The following is a 21,385-nucleotide window of genomic DNA, read 5'->3' as shown; positions in this document are numbered from 1 at the left end:
GAAGGCATACAGCAGCCTCATACAGACTGGACACCTTTCTTAAGCCAGCTTCCCACCTTTGCAAGCTATTTCTCCCACCCTTAAAAATTTTTTCCCTTCTTTCTCTTCTCTTCTCATATAACAACAACCACTACTACCACCACCACCATCACCACCACCACCACTACCACTACTATCACCACTACCACCATCACCACTACCATCATATCGTATGTATCATCAGCTCCTATTGTATAAGTCGCTTACAGCTGACAAAGCATACTATAGTAACAATAACAATAACAATAACAACAATAACCAGGCCCTAGTACCTATACCATAAGGCAACGTCATGGTATATATAAAGCTTCCTCAACATCTCTCCCCTCCCCTCCAAACAGCCCTCATATATATAAACACAAAAAGCAAGCAGTCGACAACATACTATCGTATAAGCCCTCTGGTCGCCATCTTTCCTTCCCTTTCCCTCCAAACCTTCAAATAGTCCTCACATATACACACAAACAACGAATCGACAATATATAACCATATGAAAACCTAACTATCATCTCCCCTCCAAACAGCCCTTATGGTACGTACGTACACATACATACATACAAACACCAACCTTCCACTACCTACGGCCATACGAAAACCCTATCCTTATTTCTCCTCTATCTAGTCAAAGTGTGAACATTATATATATAAAGCATCATTCAACCATACGATACCAACTCATCTTCTCTACTGCTAACCTCTTCTCATTCTCCCTTCTCATATATACATATATACACACACATATATACATATACACTCATACACACATCACATCATATCACACTCACTCTCCCAAACACTCTATCCTTCAGAAACAGTCGCTGACCGTACGGCTCATCCAGCTCGCTCCCCCTCCTGCCCCTGGTGCCTAGGCGTACCCGTCGGCCCTCATCGTCCGACAGAACTGACCACTACTGATCTTCCCTATGGGTGGTCAGTAGCTAGCGCCATTCTGTCACAATGCTACATAGCGTGGGGTTCTGGCTCTATATGGCTGGAATATGCTCATCGTATGAGAGGCTATGTCGGAGGCATAGATCTAGAGCCATCGACCTTCATATATGAATGTCCTACTTATTATAAGTAGAGGTATTGCCGCTTGAGTGTCTTACGCCGTCTGCCGCCGGCAGATGCAGGCCAACTCAGACGGTTATATAAGGCTGATTCCCCTTTGCGTTCGTCTGTCTAGTCACTTTGATGGCTACTATACAAACTACAAGTGGCGGGACCATACTACTTGCTATTCTATATAAGACGATGAGGATGATAGGTCATCCTTAGACTCAGACTCAGACGACGATGACGATAACGACGATGATGACAATAATAATGACGATCCGTCGTATATGCCGGCCATACGCCGTCTGCCGCCGCTGCCACCACATATGGCTGTTATCTATCGTCTGTCTGCTGATGATAGGTCGGCTGCCAATTCTATCGAGCTTTAGGTATATATGCTTTTTTCTTGTTTATATAATCATCACCTTATATATAGATAGACCGATGAAGTCTGCCTCAAGTATGGTGGCATGAAGGTGTCGACCAGAAGTCTAGGAGATATAGGATAGAGCTAGCACCTTCTTATAGTATCTTACGTAAGTAGCTTATATGAATGTATGAGTGAAACCAAGCTAGTCGAGCGAGCGAGTGGACGCTGTCAGGGGTATAGTAGGGGTATGCTAGAGGGTTATAGAGTTAAAGAAGAATAGATAGCTAGACGGTAGCAATAATGACGACATAATATATAGTATCGGAGGTATCGTATATATCTGACGGCTATATACGCCGGCCGGCTCTTGAAGAGGAACCAGACGGAGTTTATAGCCTTACCCTCTAGCGCTTATAGAAGGCCACCATAAGCTTCTCCAGCTTTATGCTCCACTCGATCTTATCTTAAGAAATACTTTATTGTCATCGTCTGACACCTTTGATATTAAGGTACTCGATCTTAAGAAATACTTTATTAAGGTTATCATCATCTGATATCTTAATGTTAAGATATTCGACCTAAGGCATCTTCTAGTAGTCGCTAGTAGGAGAGCCGTCATTATCATACTCGGCTGACATATTATCTAAGGTCGGAAGGGAAGGTCCCTTCGTAGCAGCCGATAGTAAGTCACCCTAGTCAGCCGCTTGAATGAAGGTTAGGTTGGGTATATTCTCTAGTGCTATAGTGTCTATAGCTGGCTTATACGATCCTTATAGAATGTACCTACAATATGTCTGCTAGATTCTTTTCTTTATACTATATTATAGACATATTAGGGGAATGTTTACATAATGTCCCTATAATGTTCATACAATATAAAGGAAAAAAGGAAAAAAGGAAGGAAAGAAAAAGGAAGGAAAAAAAAAAAAAAAAAAAAGGAAGAAGAAAGTTTAGCCTAGCCAGAAGTCGAACCTAGAGCTTTATAGATCGCTAGAGTTATGCTATAATGTTGGTAGCACCGGCTTAAGCATCAATATATATCATACTACCATTATACCACTAGGCCTGTCTCGGTTATATAAGCTCTAGGCGCTATAGTATACCTTATATGCCGTACGATAGGGTAGGGAGGAAAGAGTTTAAAAGGAAAAAGAAAGAGGGAAAGGAAAGAAAAAGAAAGGAAAGGAAGGAGGGTAAAGAAAAAAAGTTTAGCCTAGTCAGGAGTCGAACCTAGAGCTCTACCGATCACTACGACAATATAAGATGGCTCTCGTCTGCTTTATATTACCGTCATATCGATATATACCATACTACCATTATACCATCAGGTCCATCTCGGTTGTATAAGCTTTAGACGCTATAGCATGCCTTATGTACCATACGATAGGGTAGGAAGGAAAAGAATATAAGTGAAAGGAAAAGGAAGGGAGGGAAAAAAAGGTAAAGAAAAAGAAAAAAAAGTTAGCCTAGCTAGAAGTCGAACCTAGAGCTTTATAGATTGTCATAATATGCTCCTCCGCCGATATAAAGAAGTAAATTGTAGCATCGATATATATTATGCTATCATTATACTATCAGGCTCTGTTTGGGGGTTGGTTATATGACTCTTCTTCTTCTTTTTATATCATATCAGGCCTCTTACCCTATAGCTACTATATGGTATAGTATACCTTATATTATGTCTGTTATACTATGTCATACCATACTATACCATACGACCAGAGCCTCTATCGTTATGGCAGTAGATATAGCATCTCGATTTTGCAGCTGATCTTAGCCTTATGTCTATAGGGTAGTCTAGGGCTGACACTTGTAGGGTTTTCTTTGCCTTAGGGTTATTTCTACCCTTAGGGTTAGGGTTGTCTTTCGTACACCTTTCCTTTCCTTCTCCTCCTAACCATCCTGACTAGACCACACCAAAATCTACACCTAACCTTCAACCACCTACAATTCTACCACCACGCCTCTATAGCTTTAGTGCTCTTATATCTGTTTGTCGCATTACTGTCCTCTCTTCCCTAATCCGATTTGTGGCCGTTTTATCGTATGAGAACCTAGGGATATCTACCCCCTGTCTTTGAGAGGATATCTACCCCCCTGTCTTTTCCGCCTGGTCCGTGCGTCCCACCTAAGCGGGGGGGGGGATAGGGATACGCTGCCAGCGTATGCCGCGGCATGGCGGCCAGGTTCTTTGTCTTTACTTGTATGATGTCTAAGGACTTAGAGAGTGTTAAGGTTTGGAATATTAGAAATCGTAAGCATTAGCTATAGTAGATATCAAACGCTGGCCTTATATGTAGGCATCAGCTTAGTATGGTTCTCCTTCTTCTATAGAAGGTTCTTCGTCCTTACTTATATGATGGATACTGACTGGCTTAAAGAGTGTCTCTACTATCTCTGCTATCGACATAATCTATAAGAGCGTTAAGGTTTGGAATATTAGAAACCGTAAGCATCAGCTATGCTAGGGACTAGGTGTCAACCAACCTTATAGGAGGTATTATTAGTATAGATCTCCTACGGAAGGTTCTTAGTCTCTACTCATACGATGTCGAGGGCTTTAAAAGTGTTTAGACAATTATAATTTAAAGATTAATATATAAAGCATATTACTTAGAGCCTTTTATATTATATAAGATATAAAGTATTAGGGTCAAAAAAGGTGTTATATTGTTTAGCCTTTCTTATATAAAGTGTCGTACGAGAGGGTCAGCTGAAAAAAAAACCTTAGTAGGGAAAAAAAAGCTAAACTATAGCAACTTATACCCTATATATTATAAGGTAGATAGTATATACTACTAAGATAGGATAGAGTAGGGCTTATAGTTGTATAAGGAGTTGTTGAGAGGGAAGGAGGGAAAAAAAAACCTACCATCTTCCTCTCTCCTTTTCTAAGTAAAAAGAGAAGGGAAAAGAAAAGGGGTAGGAAAAAAAAAAGAGAGGTATATTGTAAGGTAAGCTCTAAGCTTAGGCTAGTATAATAGCATTCTCTGGCGATAAACCGTTAAGTAAAGTTTGGGTATGCTGGCTGGAGAGGAGCTGGGCTCGTACGTCTTGTTAGCGACGGCGTCTGACACCGTCGTAGCTATCTTTATGGCTATTATGACTATCATAAGGGTAGGTAGGACTATCCGTACGATGAGTATAGACTATACTGCTATCATGCCACTTGTAATTACTATAGTAGCCTTCCTAATGGCTAGGCAATTGTATGTAAGTAGGGAATGGATTGGCTAGGCTATTATTGTCTCTCTTGATAGTAGTATGGTAGAGAGAATAGGGCTTATTAGCTTGCTCTCTATAAGACTAGATGAAGAGTATGTTAATATAGCTAGGCCTTCTAGAGAATAGCTAGTCTATGTTAAGGCGGTTTCGTATGAAGACAACCGGCCTGTCAGGTTGAGCGAGTACTATATACTGCTCTACTATATGGTAGAAGGCAGCCAGTTCCTTACCATCAATTGTAAAGGTATCGATATGTGGGTGTTGGATACTATAGGCTATATAGATTGTGGTTTGGTTGATGGAGGGTTATATGAGAGAAGAGGGTTAGCATAAAAAGTGAAGAGGGAACATCTATATATGATAGATGTTAAAGCTTCTTACCTTTAGTATAAACTATATTATATTTTCTATACTATTCTCGTCTCATATAATAATAGCCACTTGATTGTTAGAGCTTGCCATCATTCTATAGGGTTGGGTATATAGGTTGTGTTTTCTTTTTTCTAAAGTGAAGATTTGGCACTGTTTGAGGTTAGTTGTCAGTATCAATAGCTATATTATATGATTAGAAGAGATGGAAGGGAGGGGAGAACCTATGCTATAGCTTTTATAGATTTTGCGTTAGTTACTATCTTACTATATATACTATAGTCTGTTTTGTAGGGTAGGTAGGAAGGCTTAGTGGTGGTGGTGATGATAGTAGTGATAGTGATGACTTAAGTAAGATAGAGAGAAGGTGGCTAAGATAAGATATGAAGATCTTAGGATTATCGCTATTGTTGTTATTATATGAGGGAAGAAGGTTGAGAATCTAAGGAGGAGAGGGCTTTATATATTCGTATGAGTATAGACTAGGCGTTTAGGTAGTGGCTGTAGATTTTGAAGCTATCGTTAGAATTTAGGTGGCTGATAGAATGGCTGTCTAAGGTTGGTGCTAGCGGTAGAGTAGCTTGGCTAGGTTAGGTAGTCAAGTTAAGTGGTTGAGTAAGGTAAGACGATAAGGCTGCTATATAAGGCTGCTATATAAGGCTGTCGTATAAGGCTATAAGTGGTTTTATAAGGTTGGCTAAAGTTGTTATAGAAGCAAAAAGTAGGTATATATATTCATTATATAAGATAAAAAGGCTGGTCTGATAGAGAATCGAACTTAGGACCTTTCTAGGACTTTATATGAGTCTGGTAAGGGCTTATGACAAAGTATTATCTTTGCTGTCAGAATAGAGTGGGTGGGGTGCCTTCCTTATTTGGACTTAAGGTCTATAATACTATAATATTAGATGAAAATGGAAGGTATATAGTAGCCTTATATAGACTAAGTATCTTTCTTAAGCTAGCTTTCTACCTTTATAAGCTATTTCTCCTACTTTTGAAAATTTTTTTCCTTCTTTCTCTTCTCTTCTTATACAATAACAACCACCACTACCACCACCACTATCACCACCACTACCATCACTACTATCATTATATCATATATATTATCAGCTTCTATTATATGAGTCGCTTATAGCTGATAAAGCATACTATAGTAACAATAATAACAATAATAATAATAACAATAATAATAATCAGGCTTTGGTGCCTATATTATAAGGCAACGTTATAGTATATATAAAGCTTTCTTAACATCTCTTCCCTTCCCTTCAAACAGTCCTTATATATACAAACACAAAAAGCAAGCAGTCGACAATATACTATCGTATGAGCCCTTCGGTCGCTATCTTTCCTTCCTCTTCCTTCCAAACCTTCAAATAGCCTTCATATATATATACAAACAACGAATTGACAGTATATAGTCGTATGAAAACCTAACTATCATCTCCCTTCCAAATAGCCCTTATAGCGTGTGTATATATATACATATATATAAACACTAACCTTCTACTGCCTACAGCCGTACGAAAACCCTATCCTTATTTCTCCTTTACCTAGTCAAAGTGCGAACATTATATATATAAAGCATCACTCAACCATATAATACTAACTTATCTTCTCTACTACTAACCTTTTCTTATTCTTCCTTCTTATATATATATATACATATATACACATACACACATATATACTTATATATATATCATATCATATTATACTCACTCTTTTAAACACTTTATCCTTTAGAAATAGTTGCTAACTATATAACTCATCTAGCTTACTCTCCCTCCTACTTTTAGTATCTAGGTATATCCGTCGGCCCTTATCGTCTGACAAAACCGACTACTACTAATCCTCCCTATAGGTGGTTAGTAGCTGGCATCATTCTATCATAATGTTATATAGTGTGGGGTTTTGGCTTTGTATAGTTGGAATATGCTTGTCATATAAGGGGCTATGTTGGAGGTGTAGATTCGAAGCTATCGGCCTTCGTATGTAAACGCCCTACTTATTGTAAGCAGAGGCGTTGCCGCTTGAGTGCTTTACACCGTCTGCCGTCGGTAGATATAGGCTAACTTAGATGGTTATATAAGGCTGATTCTCTTTTATGTTTGTCTGCTTGGTTACTTTGGTAGCTGCTGTACAAACTATAAGTAATAGGACTATACTGTTTGCTACTTTATATAGGATGATGAAGATGATAGATTATCCTTAGACTTAGACTTAGATGATGACGACGACAATGATAATAATAATAACGATGATGACGATCCATCATATATGCTAGCTGTATGCCACCTGCTACTGCTGCCATCGTATGTGGCTATTGTCTGTCGTCTGCCTGCTGGTGATAGGTTGGCTGCTAATCTTATCGAGCTTTAGGTATATATGCTTTTTTCTTGTTTGTATGATTATTGCCTTATATATAGATAGACTGATGAAGCCTACCTTAAGTGTGGTGGTATGAAGGTATCGACTAGAAGTTTGGGAGATATAGGATAAAGCTAGTATCTTCTTATGGTATCTTATATAAGTAGCTTATATAAGCATACGAGTGAAACCAAGCTGGCTGAGCGAGTGAGTAGACACTGTCAGAGGTATGGTAGGGGTATGCTAGAAGGTTGTAGGGTTAAGGGAGAATAGACGGCTAGATGATGGTAACGATGATAATATAACGTATAGTGTCGAAGGTATTGTATATGTCTGATGGCTGTATATGCTAGCCAGCCCTTAAAGAGGAATCGAATAGAGTTTATAGCTTTACCTTCTAGCGTTTATAGAAGGCTATTATAAGCTTTTTTAGCTTTATATTTTATTTGATCTTATCTTAAGAAATATTTTATTATTATCGTCTAATATCTTTGATGTTAAAGTATTCGATCTTAAGAAACATTTTATTAAGATTGTCGTCATCTGACATTTTGATGTTAAGGTGTTCGACCTAAGGTATCTTCTGGTGGTTGCTGGTGGGAGAGCTGTCATTATCATACTTAGCTGATATGTTGTCTAAGGTTGGAAGGGAGGGTCCCTTTGTGACGGCTGACAGTAAGTCATCCTAGCCAGCTGCTTAGACGAAGGTTAAGTTAAGTATACTTTCTGATACTATAGTGTCTATAGCTGGCTTATATGATCCTTATAGAATGTGCCTATAATGTGTCTGCTAGATTCTTTTCTTTATACTATATTGTAGACATATTAAAAGAATGTTTGTATAATGTTTCTATAGTGTTCGTATGATATAAAGGAAAAAAGGAAAAAAGGAAGGAAAGAAAAAGAAAGGAAAAAAAAAAAAAAAAAAAGGAAGAAGAAAGTTTAGCTTAGCTAGAAGTCGAACCTAGAGCTTTATAGATCGTTAGAGTCATACTATAATGTTGATAGCATCGGCTTAGGCATCGATATATATTATGCTATCATTATACTATTAGGCCTATCTTAATTATATAAGCTTTGGACGCTATAGTATGCCTTATGTGTCGTACGATAAGGTAGGAAGAAAAGGGTTTGAAAGGAAAAAGGGGGAGAAAAGGGAAAGAAAAAGAAAGGAAAGGAAGGAAGATAAAGAAAAAAAAGTTTAGTTTGGCTAAGAGTTAAATCTGAAGCTTTATAGATTACTATGGCAATATAAGGTAGCTTTCATCTGCTTTATATTACTGTCGTATCGATATATATTATGCTATCATTATATTATTAGGCCCGTCTCGATTATATAAGCTTTAGATACTATAGTATGCCTTATATATCGTATGATAGGGTAGGGAGGAAAAGGGTATAAGTGAAAGGAAAAGGGAGGGGGGAGAAAAAGGGTAAAGAAAAAGAAAAAAAAGTTAAGCTTAGCTAAGAGTCGAACCTAAAGCTTTATAGATTGTCATAATATACTTCTCTACTAGTATAGAGAAGTAAATCGTAGCATCAATATATACTATACTACCATTATATCATCAGACTCTATTTGAGGGTTGGTTGTATAACTTTTCTTCTTCTTTTTATATTATATTAAGCCTTTTGCCTTATAGCTATTATATAGTATAGTATATCCTTAGGATTATGTCTTTTGTGTCGTATCGTACCATACCATACGACTAGAGCCTTTATCGTTATATGGTAGTAGATATAGCATCTTGATTTTATAGCTAGATCTTAGCTTTATGTCTATAGGATAGTCTAAGGCTGACACTTATATAAGGTTTTCTTTGTCTTAGGGTTATTTCTATCCTTAGGGTTAGGGTTGTCTTTCATATACCTCTCTTCTTCCTTCCTTCTCCTCTTTTACTCTTAACTTTGACTAGACTATACCAAAATCTATACCTAAACTTCAACCACCTATATCTCCACCACCATACCTTTATAGCTTGTATACTCTTATATCTGCTGTCGTACTACTATCCTCTCTCGCCTGATCTAATTTGCAGCCGTTTTATCGTATGGGAACCTGGGGATATCTACCTCCTACCTTCGAGAGGATATCTACCCTCCAGTCTTTTCGTTTCCGTCCGTGCGTCCTATACGAGACCAAAGGGGATACACTGCCAGCATATGCCGCTGCATGGCGGCCAGGCCCTATTTATATATCCTTAAAGCCTTATAGCTAGACGTTTAAGCTAGCTTAAAAAGTATCTATATTATCTTTAAGATAGATTAGAAAGTTACCTTAGAAGCTTATATAGACTATCTTATAAAGCTAACACTACCTTTACGATAGCTATCGTAAACTCCTAAAGGCTCCCTCTATAACCTACCTTCTCAACATTATAGACCCTCCTAAAAGCCTATCATCTCCCTATCATTAGTAATAAAGAAAGTTAAACTAATAAAGTAAGTATATAATAACAATAATATAAAGTAAAATTATTATAAAATAGATTATTTGATTTAACCTTATCTTCTTTATCTAGTTCCAACCTTATTTTTATATTTATATTATAGAATGATTATATATAATTTAAACTTCACTTTGCGAGCCCCCTACAAATCATATCTAACCTGCCAGCCAATGGCCAAATCATACCTAACCTGGTGGAGCCTCCATACGTTTTTTGCTGGCTGCCCTGCCACACCAGAGACTTACGCATGATTTGGGGATATAGCCTAGGTGACGGACCATCGTACACGCCATGTCATCTCGCCTACGCGCCGCCGCCCGGGGGGTACCCCGCCACGACATGCAGGGGTCTCCTCTTTGGGCGAAAGAGGGCGACAGCATGATGGCTAGGGTAGCCTGCATCTGAGGATGGAGGGCTAGGCTACGTGGTTCACCAGCCGCCAATCATTCTCTCAGCCGCACAAGGCTCTCACATCATAAGTCGAAGACGAAAATCTTTGTCTGAAACATCAATAAAAGACGTTTTATGACCAAAAGGGTTTACTGCATACATACTCAATGGCAATATAAATCTGATTTGCCACAAATATAGTTATAGAGGAAGCTGCCACAATGCCCAAGAAGATTCACAGCCGCAAACTCAATGGACAGAGGCTAAGACGACTCCCGAGATCGAGAAACAATGGGAACGCCCAATTCACAGCGCAATCCACTCTATTTGAGCCGCTCGATCACACAAGACGCCAAATCCGTGTTCTAGTGCTATTCCCGGGCCAGCATGATAGCGAACTGTGTGGGCAGCTGCAGATGGTTAGCTTGGATGATGGGCCCCAATATGATGCGATCAGCTACGTTTGGGGAGCCCCAGGATCTTGCGGTCATCTCCATATCACCAACGCTGGCTCGATCATTATTGGCACTAATCTGCAGAACCTATTAACCACTATGAGAAAACAAGACGAGCCCTTAACTCTGTGGGTTGATGCAATCTGTATCAACCAAGAGGATTTGCGGGAACGAGAACGTCAAGTGGAATTGATGAGATACATCTATTCCGTGGCTAGGACGGTCAGGGTATGGCTTGATGTGGATGTTTGTCCTGACAGTGCACCTTTTCGTGCCGCACGTAGGCTAGATCATTGGTCACTGTATCACCCGGAACGAGATGAAACTAAATGGATATTCGACTGCGGACGTGGTGATCGAAACCTCCGCCCGATTACTCTAACGGATCATGCACCTGCATTCTGGCGACCGCTGGCTCAATTATTTGCCAACGAATACTGGACGAGGGTTTGGACGCAACAGGAGCTCTTCTTGGCACAGCGCATCGAATTCTATCTTCCTAGAGGTACCTTGCCACTAGGCACACTCGCTAGATTCAATTCAGCAGTCCTGAGAATTGACGAAGATGATCTAGTAAAAGACTGGGATAGACTCTTCTCGTATGGACATCTCGTACCTCCAGTTACGATACTTGAATCGATTGAAGAAGGATTCGGCAGAGCTTCAGACAGGGGCCCAAAGGAGTTCCTTGCCAAAGATACTTTGCTCCTTCTCTATCTGAACACAGCAGATTTGAATACAACTGATACCAAGGATCGCGTGTACGGTCTTCTCGGACTCGCAAGCGATACTGAGTATTATCACATAGACGTCAACTATGGCCTCTCACTCACTGCGGTATACTGCAAGGTCATTGAGCATTTTCTCCATACATATCGATCATTACTGTTCCTTTGCTATTCATGCCGACGGTTCTCTCGAGTTGAACACCACCACGAATTTCCTTCATGGCTTCCGGTCCCCGAAAAACGCGCAGAACTCCGACGAATTGATGGTCTAGAGTACTGGAGGGGATCTGTCAACATTGACTTGGAGAGATTACGACAAGGTATTTTGCAAGTCAAGGGAATCAAGATTGATGCGATTGAGATCTCAGCCAAATCGAATTCATTGGATCAACCAATTTCTCGGTGGATTGCGCAGCTGAAAAGTATTTGCGTTCGCGCTGGATTCTCCGAGAATTCGTGGTCAAAAGCTTTAGAGTTACTGTATTACAGTAGTGGTTCAGCTGACGAAATCTGGGATTACCAGACTGTCAGAGGCGACTTGGTCGATGAGACACACAATGCCATCGTTAATGGTATAAGAAATGTAGCGCTCTGGCCAGAGAAGATTGGATTTCCGGATATGAGTATTCCTCATCTGATGCCAGGAACCGGATTATCTGATGGTGAAGATTTAGGAGGAATTAACATGAAGGAAAACCCCGCTATAATGGAGATACAGGCCATCCGAAGTATCTACTTCGCTTTGATCGGTGCGACATTCATCGGAACTACAGATAACCGACTCGGTCTAGCGTATCAATGTTGTCGAGGTTGTGCTGCCAAGAAAGGGGACGAAATTTGGGTCTTATTTGCCTGTCCCATGCTCATGGTTTTGCGACCTCTTGGACAAAGCTACAAGAAACAGTACAAGGTTATAGGGCCAGCTAAGGTTCCGAAGCAGATGCAAGATGAGTTTTGGGACGATGTGCGAGAAAAGGGTCGAGGGCCTGCGCCCTCCAGCGGGCACCAGATGTCCATAATTGAGCTAATATGAAATTCATGAAGTTTGTAAATTTGCATGTCATTACAGCCAACTGACCCAACTACCTCGGTCCTATTGATGAGTGATTATAGTGAGGTCGTTCAGCTGGGGATCTAGGATGAGGCACCCGATAACTCTTATTCTGCTTCAACCTAACCATATATAATATATCATAAAGAGTTAAAGACATATACTTACAAAGGAGATGACACTTATCACCCTACTATCCAATTTACAGCTATTTTCATTCATATAATAAAAACCTTTCTACTCCCTCTTTTCACAAACTTATCTACCCTTTGTCTTTTTTTTTTTCGGTCCATACTCACCCTATTTTTCCATTATTTCAAAAGCTTATCTACTAGCATAATGCGTACTATGGTGGCTAGGATATCTACCCTTATTTTCAAAGGGATATTTACCCTTCATCTTTTACTTTTCGTCCAAACGCCCTATATAAATTAAAAGGATATGCTATAGTATATCCTATCCTATAGTGGCCAGGTCTCGTTAGACAAATATGAATGCATTCATTATACTATTTTACTCTTTATACAAAGTATCGATCTATAATCTAGCGGAGGTTAAATCATTATTTATAGCATTGAACGTACTGCATTCGACAAATTTATTGGTCTAGGAAAGTAGATATTTCGATGAATTTCAGTCTGTATTCGTTGTCGTCTTGGACAAAAACTGCCGAGCATTCAGGTATGCTAGGTATGAAGTTTACCTGGAGAAGAAACATTCGGTAGATAGCTTTATAATTTGCAGTGCACTAAAGACTATCTAATTTCTACGGAGACTAGGACTCTGGCACCTAGGGGAGCGAGGAGAAACGGATTTCGCAAAATACTTAGAAGCGCTCAACCCTGCCGCAGAAGAATGGAAGCGGAGTATCATATACTTTCACACTACTACCTCTTTCTTATCCTGCGATATCCAAACATTCTCGGCTTCATTTTGTTCTTCCTGTGATACTATCTCAGGGCCATTGTTGTGCTTGTTGGCCTTGGTATTACCAATCAAACGTTTCAAAATGGTGATCCATGCATCTCTCGCCTGCCAAATTGGCAATCCCCATAGTAGGGCAGCAGCTACCCACGACCAGATAAACACGATCACTGTCCAACCAGTGAAAAACTTTCGGCTAAACTTGTATCCCGTTCCGTAAAGTGAGAATGGAATAATGATGAGGAAGATAAGACATATAACGGCAGACACGATCTTAGCGTTGCGGCTGGCCTTCGCCAGTGCTGGAGGGTCCCAATCATCCCCAAGATCGGTATTGTCATCAACGGCATACTCCTTGTCGGACGGTCGGGGCTCTATGGCTTGCATGAGGAAAAGTCTGTCCCAATCATAAGGCTGTCTCTGACTTGGGAAGAGTAGCATGAATCCCCAGAGCAGTAGAGGCATAAACAATGCGACGGTGCACCCCGTAAACATGGGCCAGTTTTCGAAGAGTGTGTCCACCGTGATCTCCCCGAACATACCCTTGGCCATGCCGAGCCATGCAGAAAGTGCGCATGCTGTACCAATAGGTGCAGCACAGGTCATGTACGTTCGAGAAACATAGGGTGAATTGACAGCCAATGCAATTGGTATCACAGCTGACCCGAGAATGACTCCCGAGAACTCCAGTATCCACCCCATGGAAATGCCGCTGTAGTTGAGCGCAGTAGCGAATGACGCTGAGAAGACAGCAAAGAATGTCAGAGACGCGTGTGAGACAAGTTTCAATCGCGCATCGTCAGCTTTGGGGTTAATATACGGTTGGTAAATATCAAACGTGACAATCGAGGCGTGGGCAATGATTTCGGCACTAAATGACGATGTAACGGCCATGAAGATCATGACAATAACCGCAGCTGCGCCTCCCTTACCCATCACGGCTTCAGCAGCGAGAGGTAGGATCAAGGCGTTGCTGATCTGATACATTGTTACACCACCTTCTAGCGGCCAGTATTGTGTGTTCGCAAGCGCGACAGCGACATAACTCAAGGTGGCGCAAAGTCCGAGAGGGATGCTGAACCACGCGAAGGCCCCGTAGAAATAACCGCGCACAACGGCGCCAGGCTCGCCGGCGATGGCTTTTTGACCGTAGCTGGGATCAACAAAGACGCATCCAAAACTTGAAACCAAGATAACTCCGGCCAGTAGAAGTGCCTCGCCAGACTGCATTGTGAGATAGGAACCATCTTTGGCTCCTATAGCGCCGCCGCTAGCCATGGCTGCGTCTGTTTGAAGCAAGTCCCAGAGTGCCCCGGGGGATCCGAGAACGGGTAGCGACTTCACGGCCATCACCTTGAACATGAAAAACAGAAGGATAATGTATATGATGAGAGTGCTGCGACGCGTATCGAGTTAGTGTCGACTAGCTCAGCATTGAGATTTCAGAATTCGAAGTCCAGCTTACTGGATATAATCGGACAAGATCGTGGATTTCAGTCCGCCGAGATATGTATAGATTACCACGCCGAGTGGGATCAGATAATTCATCGCAACCTCATGAGTTTTGTAACATTAGCCTTAGTCAATTTGACAACACAACCACTTGCTCGGGGTCTTACGATGTTTGCGCCAGTAGTTACTGTAAATGCAGCCGAACCACCCAGCAACAGAGCTGCCGTGATAATGATCTGCACCGCTACGCCGTATGCAAAGAAGACCAGATGCGTCTTGGTTCCGAATCGAACGCGTAAAACCTCGAGGATGGTGTTGGCACGGGGCGCTCGTCTTTTGAGCTCTATGGCCATGATAGCAAACAGTAGAATCTGGACACTGCAGCCCGAGACAAACCACCAAAGGCCGGCGAATCCGTACAAATAAGTTATTCGCACCGAGTTGAGAAGTGTGGCTGCATAACACCAGGACGATACAACAGCAGCGGCAACCAAGCCGGACTTGACGCTCTTCTTCGCTGTCATAAGCATGTTGGTGTCAGTGGACTCATTGAGATACTTCCGAGATATCCAGGTAATGCAATTCATGATCAGCGCGAAGGCAATGCCAAAGCCAATTACCAAGCCGTAGGCAAGGCTCTGGGGAAGTGGCGGTGTTCCATCTGTAGCTGCCATGTTGGCGCAATCGAACGAAAATACTGCTCTGAAAACCCTGTTGAAAAGTCGTAGGGTAAGAGTTCGCGGACCCTTTCCTTTATCAGAAGGAAAACAGCGAGCAAGACTCGTTCAGAGCAGAGGTGTGCGGGCCAATTCAGTATTAAAGCCCAGCCCCGGTTGACGCGCGCAAAGGAGCCAGGGGGTTCCACAAAAGCCTTAACAGGGGGGTCATTATTAAAATTGGGGCATTTGGCGACAAGATTGCCAATAGATACGGCAAACGGAGCATTCCGCGCGGGGGTAGAACAGGACCTTGCTGGTGATAAGTCTGCGTCGCAGTTTCAATTAGTTCTAACATGGAGAATGGAGACCCATGTACATCACTAATGTCGTATTCGCATTAAACACAGGCCAATATCATGATATCTCATCAATGGTACTTTTGGTACGGGACTGTACAAGGTTGATTTGTACAACTTTAATGCTGCCCGGCCTTTGTATTCACCACCAGATGCTGAATCTTTTGACCTCCTCGGGCAAAAATGATACCAAGACTTCAAAATAGGGTATTCGTCGTGCTGCACCTACACCAAGAAGAAGTGCACGTGTGGCAAGCCAAGGCTGATCATGGCTTTCTTCCCCAGACAAAATAGACCGGCAAGTAAATATGGATTGCTGGATTCTTGAAATCATTCTTCACCTTGGCCTTAAACACTTCCACTTCTGTTTTGTCCCACCCAAGCACGCGGGAGTAGATTCCGTACGTATAGGAGTCTATAACTTGTAGCTCTTGCCAATACTGCCAGGTCCCAATTTCCTTCATTTTGGGATCTTTAGGCCAAAATCCGATCGGAAACTAGGTATCATTGTCAGCAATAAACATTTCACAAGTTTCAGTTGCACAAAGGGTCAAAACATGCTAACCTTGTGGACTTCTTGCTGTACATCCACGAACCCTGCATCCTCCATTTTGTCTTTCCACAGCGACGCATTGTCCAAAGGTTTACCAAACTTCCGGGCGCCCTCGAGCATACTCTTGATCCATGCCTGGGCATTAGTGGCCATCTGGGCTGTGCCATCATCGGATAGGAAGAATCCATCAACGGCCTGCATTTCGAGATACCCACCAGACGAAAGATGTCGGAATGCCTGTTGAAATAGTTCGTCCTCATTTGCTATGCATCCTTCTAGTTCCCGGCCATGTATGTAGTCGAATGGCTTACGATACAGCCAGTCAGACTCGAAGTCATCGACTTCGAAAATACAATTGGGCGGAGTCCTACATTTTATCATTGATTAAGTGTAAACAATAAGTAACTGGTTTTCTTACCAAATAGGTTGAATGGGACTCAAATCAACCCCAAGAACCTCTGCAGACGGGTATTCACTGGAGTTTAATGTCAGATGTGAGAATAGAGAAGCATCATAACATGAAAGAATACTTACTCTGCAAAGTCTATTGCCCATATTCCTGTTCCGGTGCCAAGGTCGAGCACGCGCTGAACATTGTCACTGATAGGAGCAAGAAACAGTTTCCCTCCGAGCAGTAGACGATATATGTGATGCACCATATCCATACGATTTTGCTCCTCTGCGTCGTTTGGCTACCGATAGTCAAGTAAGCGTCTCGGCCTTTTTTTTAATAGATGTTTAGAATTGAGATACCACTGGATATGACCCTTCTCTGAATGCATGATAGCGGCGTCCGTTCTATCACGCTGTTAGCCGCTAGCAGAGTACACGTTCCCGAGACTTACCTCGTATCTACAATATCGAAGAGAATAAATCATCAGAAATCTTTCGTGCTTCATCAGCCACAGTCTATTACTGCAACGAACCTGTAATTCACGATGCTCGACTTCATAGATGTCAAACAGCTAGATGCTTCTCTAAACTACCGTCAGACAGAATCAAGCCAGCCGAAGAGACAATATGTAATCTCACGACTCATTATAAGCAGAATCGCCATCGTCCTGCTAGGCAATGTCAGTCAAACTCTCGCTGCACTGCTTGTTCTGGGTAGCCGTTTATTCACATCCACTTGCAACGGATTCTCCGCCAGGAGATCTTGCACCGGTGAAGCTGGGCTTGGCGGGCTCTGAGGTTGTTCCTCAGCCATCTCATTAGGATGGGCTACCTTCACGTACTGTCACCAAAGGCGAAAGGGAGGGATTGAATCTTCGGTGGGGACAAGTCATGATTTGTTGGCAGGCAAGGTCATGCCCGCTTAAAAACACATTGCTCGAAACCAGGTTTGGGAAGGCCGGGGTCTGTAAACGGAAATACCCGCTCATATCTAGAGCCAATAGGAACGAGAGCCGCCGCATAAGGTGGCTATGGCTAGCGCTCCTGGTCCTTGTCTTGACTGGAACACGGATTGCGGTGAAGGATGTCTGGATTTCGGCATTCACTAAGGAAATAAGATTAGACCCCTAATTCCCCCGCACCTGAGCGACACAAACCAATCATTCTCGAGGGGTGTGCTTCGTGGCTGCCCATGCAAGCAGGGTGCAAAATGGCATGACTGCCCGTCCGCATCGGTGGGCGACTACTTCAAAGCCATCGGGGCATTACCATATTGAAACTAGCGACTTGTAACAGATTTCAGCTAACCCTTGACAGCTTTGTCGTCACAGACGAGATACTGGACCCGGTTGCATCCATCTTTAAATTGTTTGAAGACTTGTCGAGTATTGTTTACACTCAGATCTCTTACGGCTGCTGAATGTCCCCATCAAAGAACATGTAGAAATCAGGCACCAAATTGCGCACTACGACGGTATTGGCATCATATCTAGTCGCTGTCTAGGAAAAACCTCACCCTCAGAACCCACTGGTGCTGCAAACGCATAACTAAAACGTGATCTAATCTGTGGAAATGCCTGGATAGGTCAAGGGTAAGAGAAAGCGTGCCTAATAATCCACACCTACGACATCCCGCATTAGATGAAGCATTGCGGTGACCTTTTCTTCCTCTAGTCTTCTAGCAATCAGTGACAGCCCTATCAAGGCTTCCTCGTGATTTTCTGGCTTGCCATCTAGGGGCTGTCAGTAACTGGAACGGTCACAGTACCAAGATGTTGGGATGAGATTTAAACACTCACAGTAGTCCATGACCTCTTGGTCCTTTTCAGAGAGAGGTTGCCAATCCTCTGGGACCTTGTCCTTGTCTAGGTCAACTTTCGTTACGGGAAACACACCGGTTGTCAAATCCAGAAGCGGGGACAACGCGCCATAATGCCACGGGTACCCTCCATCATGTCTGATAGCCGGAAATGGCGTAGACGGCATAATCAACCCATCGATGGGGCGTCCCGTGCTCGTCTGCGTGACTGTAGCTTGCCATCTAGCCAGGAACCTTTCTGCTAGCAGAGCATGGCGGTGTTGGTTTTGCCATGTCTCAAATACGGTCAGTGCTTTGACGCCAGAACTATGGCCTAGCCAATCCTCTACATATCCCGGCAGTGGTTCACCCGTAGCGTCGCTGTCCCGTTGCACCTCGAACCCGCCATCCGCAGTCCACATCTTGTTGATAATTTCAGCAGCTTCAGGGCTCTCGTAAGGCGTAAACTCAATGACTTCGTGGCCAGCAGCCAACAACTTTGCCTTGGTAATCTCAACAGCCCGCCTGAGAGGTGGTCTTACAGTTGCACATCAGTTAGTCCTCAAACGGATTGCGTGTAACGGGAGAAGAACAGAATGGAATTCAACTCACGATGGACTGACATATCCATCTCCCATACCAATTCCAAAAGCCAACTTCTCTGGCAGTTGCTCGTCCTCGGTTCTCCAGGGCAGTGGCACGCATTGGGGGTCATAGAGCCATGGCTTCGTTCCTGCGACGCTCGACATGAATAATCGCACGTCCTCAGGGCTCCGACACATAGGCCCCGCACAGGATCTTACTGCTCCCTGTCCGAGAAATGTGTTTGTCACGTTCTGATACGAGACTCTGCCGTGAGACGGCCGGAGGGCGTACAGACCGGTGTACGAGCTCGGGTGCCGAATAGAGCCTCCGATATCTGTGCCAACACCCATAAAGCTGGCTCTAAAAGTCACCAAGGCGGACTCCCCACCAGATGACCCTCCGGTAGTCAGCTGCCGATTCCGGGGATTTAGAGTGCGGCCAAAAATGTTGTTAACTGATTCCCCCATCATCAGTGAGGCTGGCACATTAGACTTTACATAGAAAATTGCCCCAGCATTTGCAAGTAGAGACACTAGTGTTGAATCTGATACAGCAGGCTTGTTTGCATAGGAACAGTAGCCGATGGTCGAATCGAGACCTAATTTAAGTGTATTAGCTTCCTGGGTGATTTTCCCACGGTATTTGATATAAATGTGATCCACTTGCCCTTCAGGTTGAACTGATCCTTGAGGCTTTTCGCACCATCAGCTATGCTCATTCATATAACACAGTCTAGTGGCACTAGATTCTCATGAAACAAAGCAGCCACAATTACCTGATCGGAAGGCCATGCAAGGGTCCAACAGTCTTGTTTTCTCTTTTGAAGTAATCATCAAGCTCGCCCGCTCTTGCAATGGCGTGATCAAAACATATCTCCGTCACACAATTAATTAACTGCTGCGCTACGGCGGCCCGTTTGCAAATCGCGGTTGTTACTTCAGTCGCAGTCCATTCTCCTGAAGCTATTTTTGCCACTACCTCGGATGCTGTGGCCTCAGTAAGGGCTAGCTCACGATCAGTGAAGAATCCTGATAGTCTAGGGAAGTCCTGAACAAATGTGGTCTCCGCAGGAGGGAGAATAGCATTTGGTATTGTCCACGCAGCAGGAATCCTGGACAGCCGTTCGGCTTGCTTCTGACTCGCAATAGCTTGCCATTGCGGTTGACTCATCCTGAAGACGCGGGGCAGATCTTGTGTCGGTCCTCTGTCTATTTATAGGAATAGCTTGTCAACGACAAGGAACAATTTTATCAGTCTGCCTCAGGCTCGTGGTGAAGGCAGAGCGACAGCTTCACTGAGAGGAACTATGAAGGTTCAGATTTGTGAGGGCTTTTGGCCAGAGTTCCTCCGCCGCGGGGGTCGATATGCCGGCCATATTCCTCTATCGAGTATAGCGTGTCCGTGGTCGGACTTATCATGTCGAAGGTGGCCACTGCTGATGGATTGCGTATTTGCGTTCTTAGTTGAAATATTTCTAAGACACTGGCTACGTCTTCACCACCAAAACTGCATTCGGGTTGACTCGTACCATGAACTTCATGTTTTCCAATATATAAGACAACTTCGACAATCTTGGGAGAGGTCCATCTTCTTCATTTAAGCCTGCCTCAGTGCTCTGAAAGGCTTACCCCGCCTTTCCTCTTCTCCACGGGTGCAGGTAGTTTCGTCGCAAAGCAGCGAGATCTGAGACGGAAATCGCACCCATGGGGTCTAGTTAGCCCAAGCCAGTCTTGCACGCGCCGGCGGCGTCGGCAAGGAGGCCAGCGACTTTCTACGAGACTTGCATAGGGATGCAACAACTAGATCTTGCTCTGATAGACTACGAACTAGAGACAGGTAGAAAACCACGGGGTGATTCCCGAAATGTCAGCATTGGGCGCAATGTATTGAGCTGTCGAGATGGCCTCGATTATCTACACCTCAGGATAAATGCCACCAGTTTCGTAGGCACTATTTGGAGCCTTTCAAACTTTTCGGTCACTACGAGTGAAATCGAGGTGTTTTCATCTTGTGTAGACAATTTTCTCCGTTCTCATGAATTGACAAATTGAGTGATTTGGTTGATTGAGGTTGATGATGCTTTTGCGAAATGGACACGAATAATCAATGTATTGGGAAGCTTTTGATCCTACAATGTATTTCTGTATGCAAACAGAATA

General features: G+C 43.0%; 1 protein-coding gene across 1 annotated transcript; it reads right to left on the bottom strand.

Moving 5' to 3' along the window:
* Nucleotides 1-16,447: 16,447 nt before the first annotated feature.
* On the bottom strand, nucleotides 16,448-17,115 carry UCRPA7_4781 (putative umta methyltransferase family protein; the record flags this gene model as incomplete). Its single annotated transcript, XM_007917332.1, has 3 exons — nucleotides 16,448-16,817; nucleotides 16,869-16,925; nucleotides 16,985-17,115. The coding sequence occupies 3 exons, from the start codon at nucleotides 17,113-17,115 to the stop codon at nucleotides 16,448-16,450; spliced, it is 558 nt and encodes a 185-aa protein (XP_007915523.1).
* Nucleotides 17,116-21,385: the final 4,270 nt, after the last annotated feature.

Source organism: Phaeoacremonium minimum (assembly GCF_000392275.1).
Source record: "Phaeoacremonium minimum UCRPA7 unplaced genomic scaffold PA7_03_scaffold_363, whole genome shotgun sequence".
Taxonomy (NCBI): Eukaryota; Fungi; Ascomycota; class Sordariomycetes; order Togniniales; family Togniniaceae; genus Phaeoacremonium; species Phaeoacremonium minimum.
Note: the sequence above shows the minus strand (reverse complement) of the source record. Positions and strands in the feature narration are given on the sequence as shown.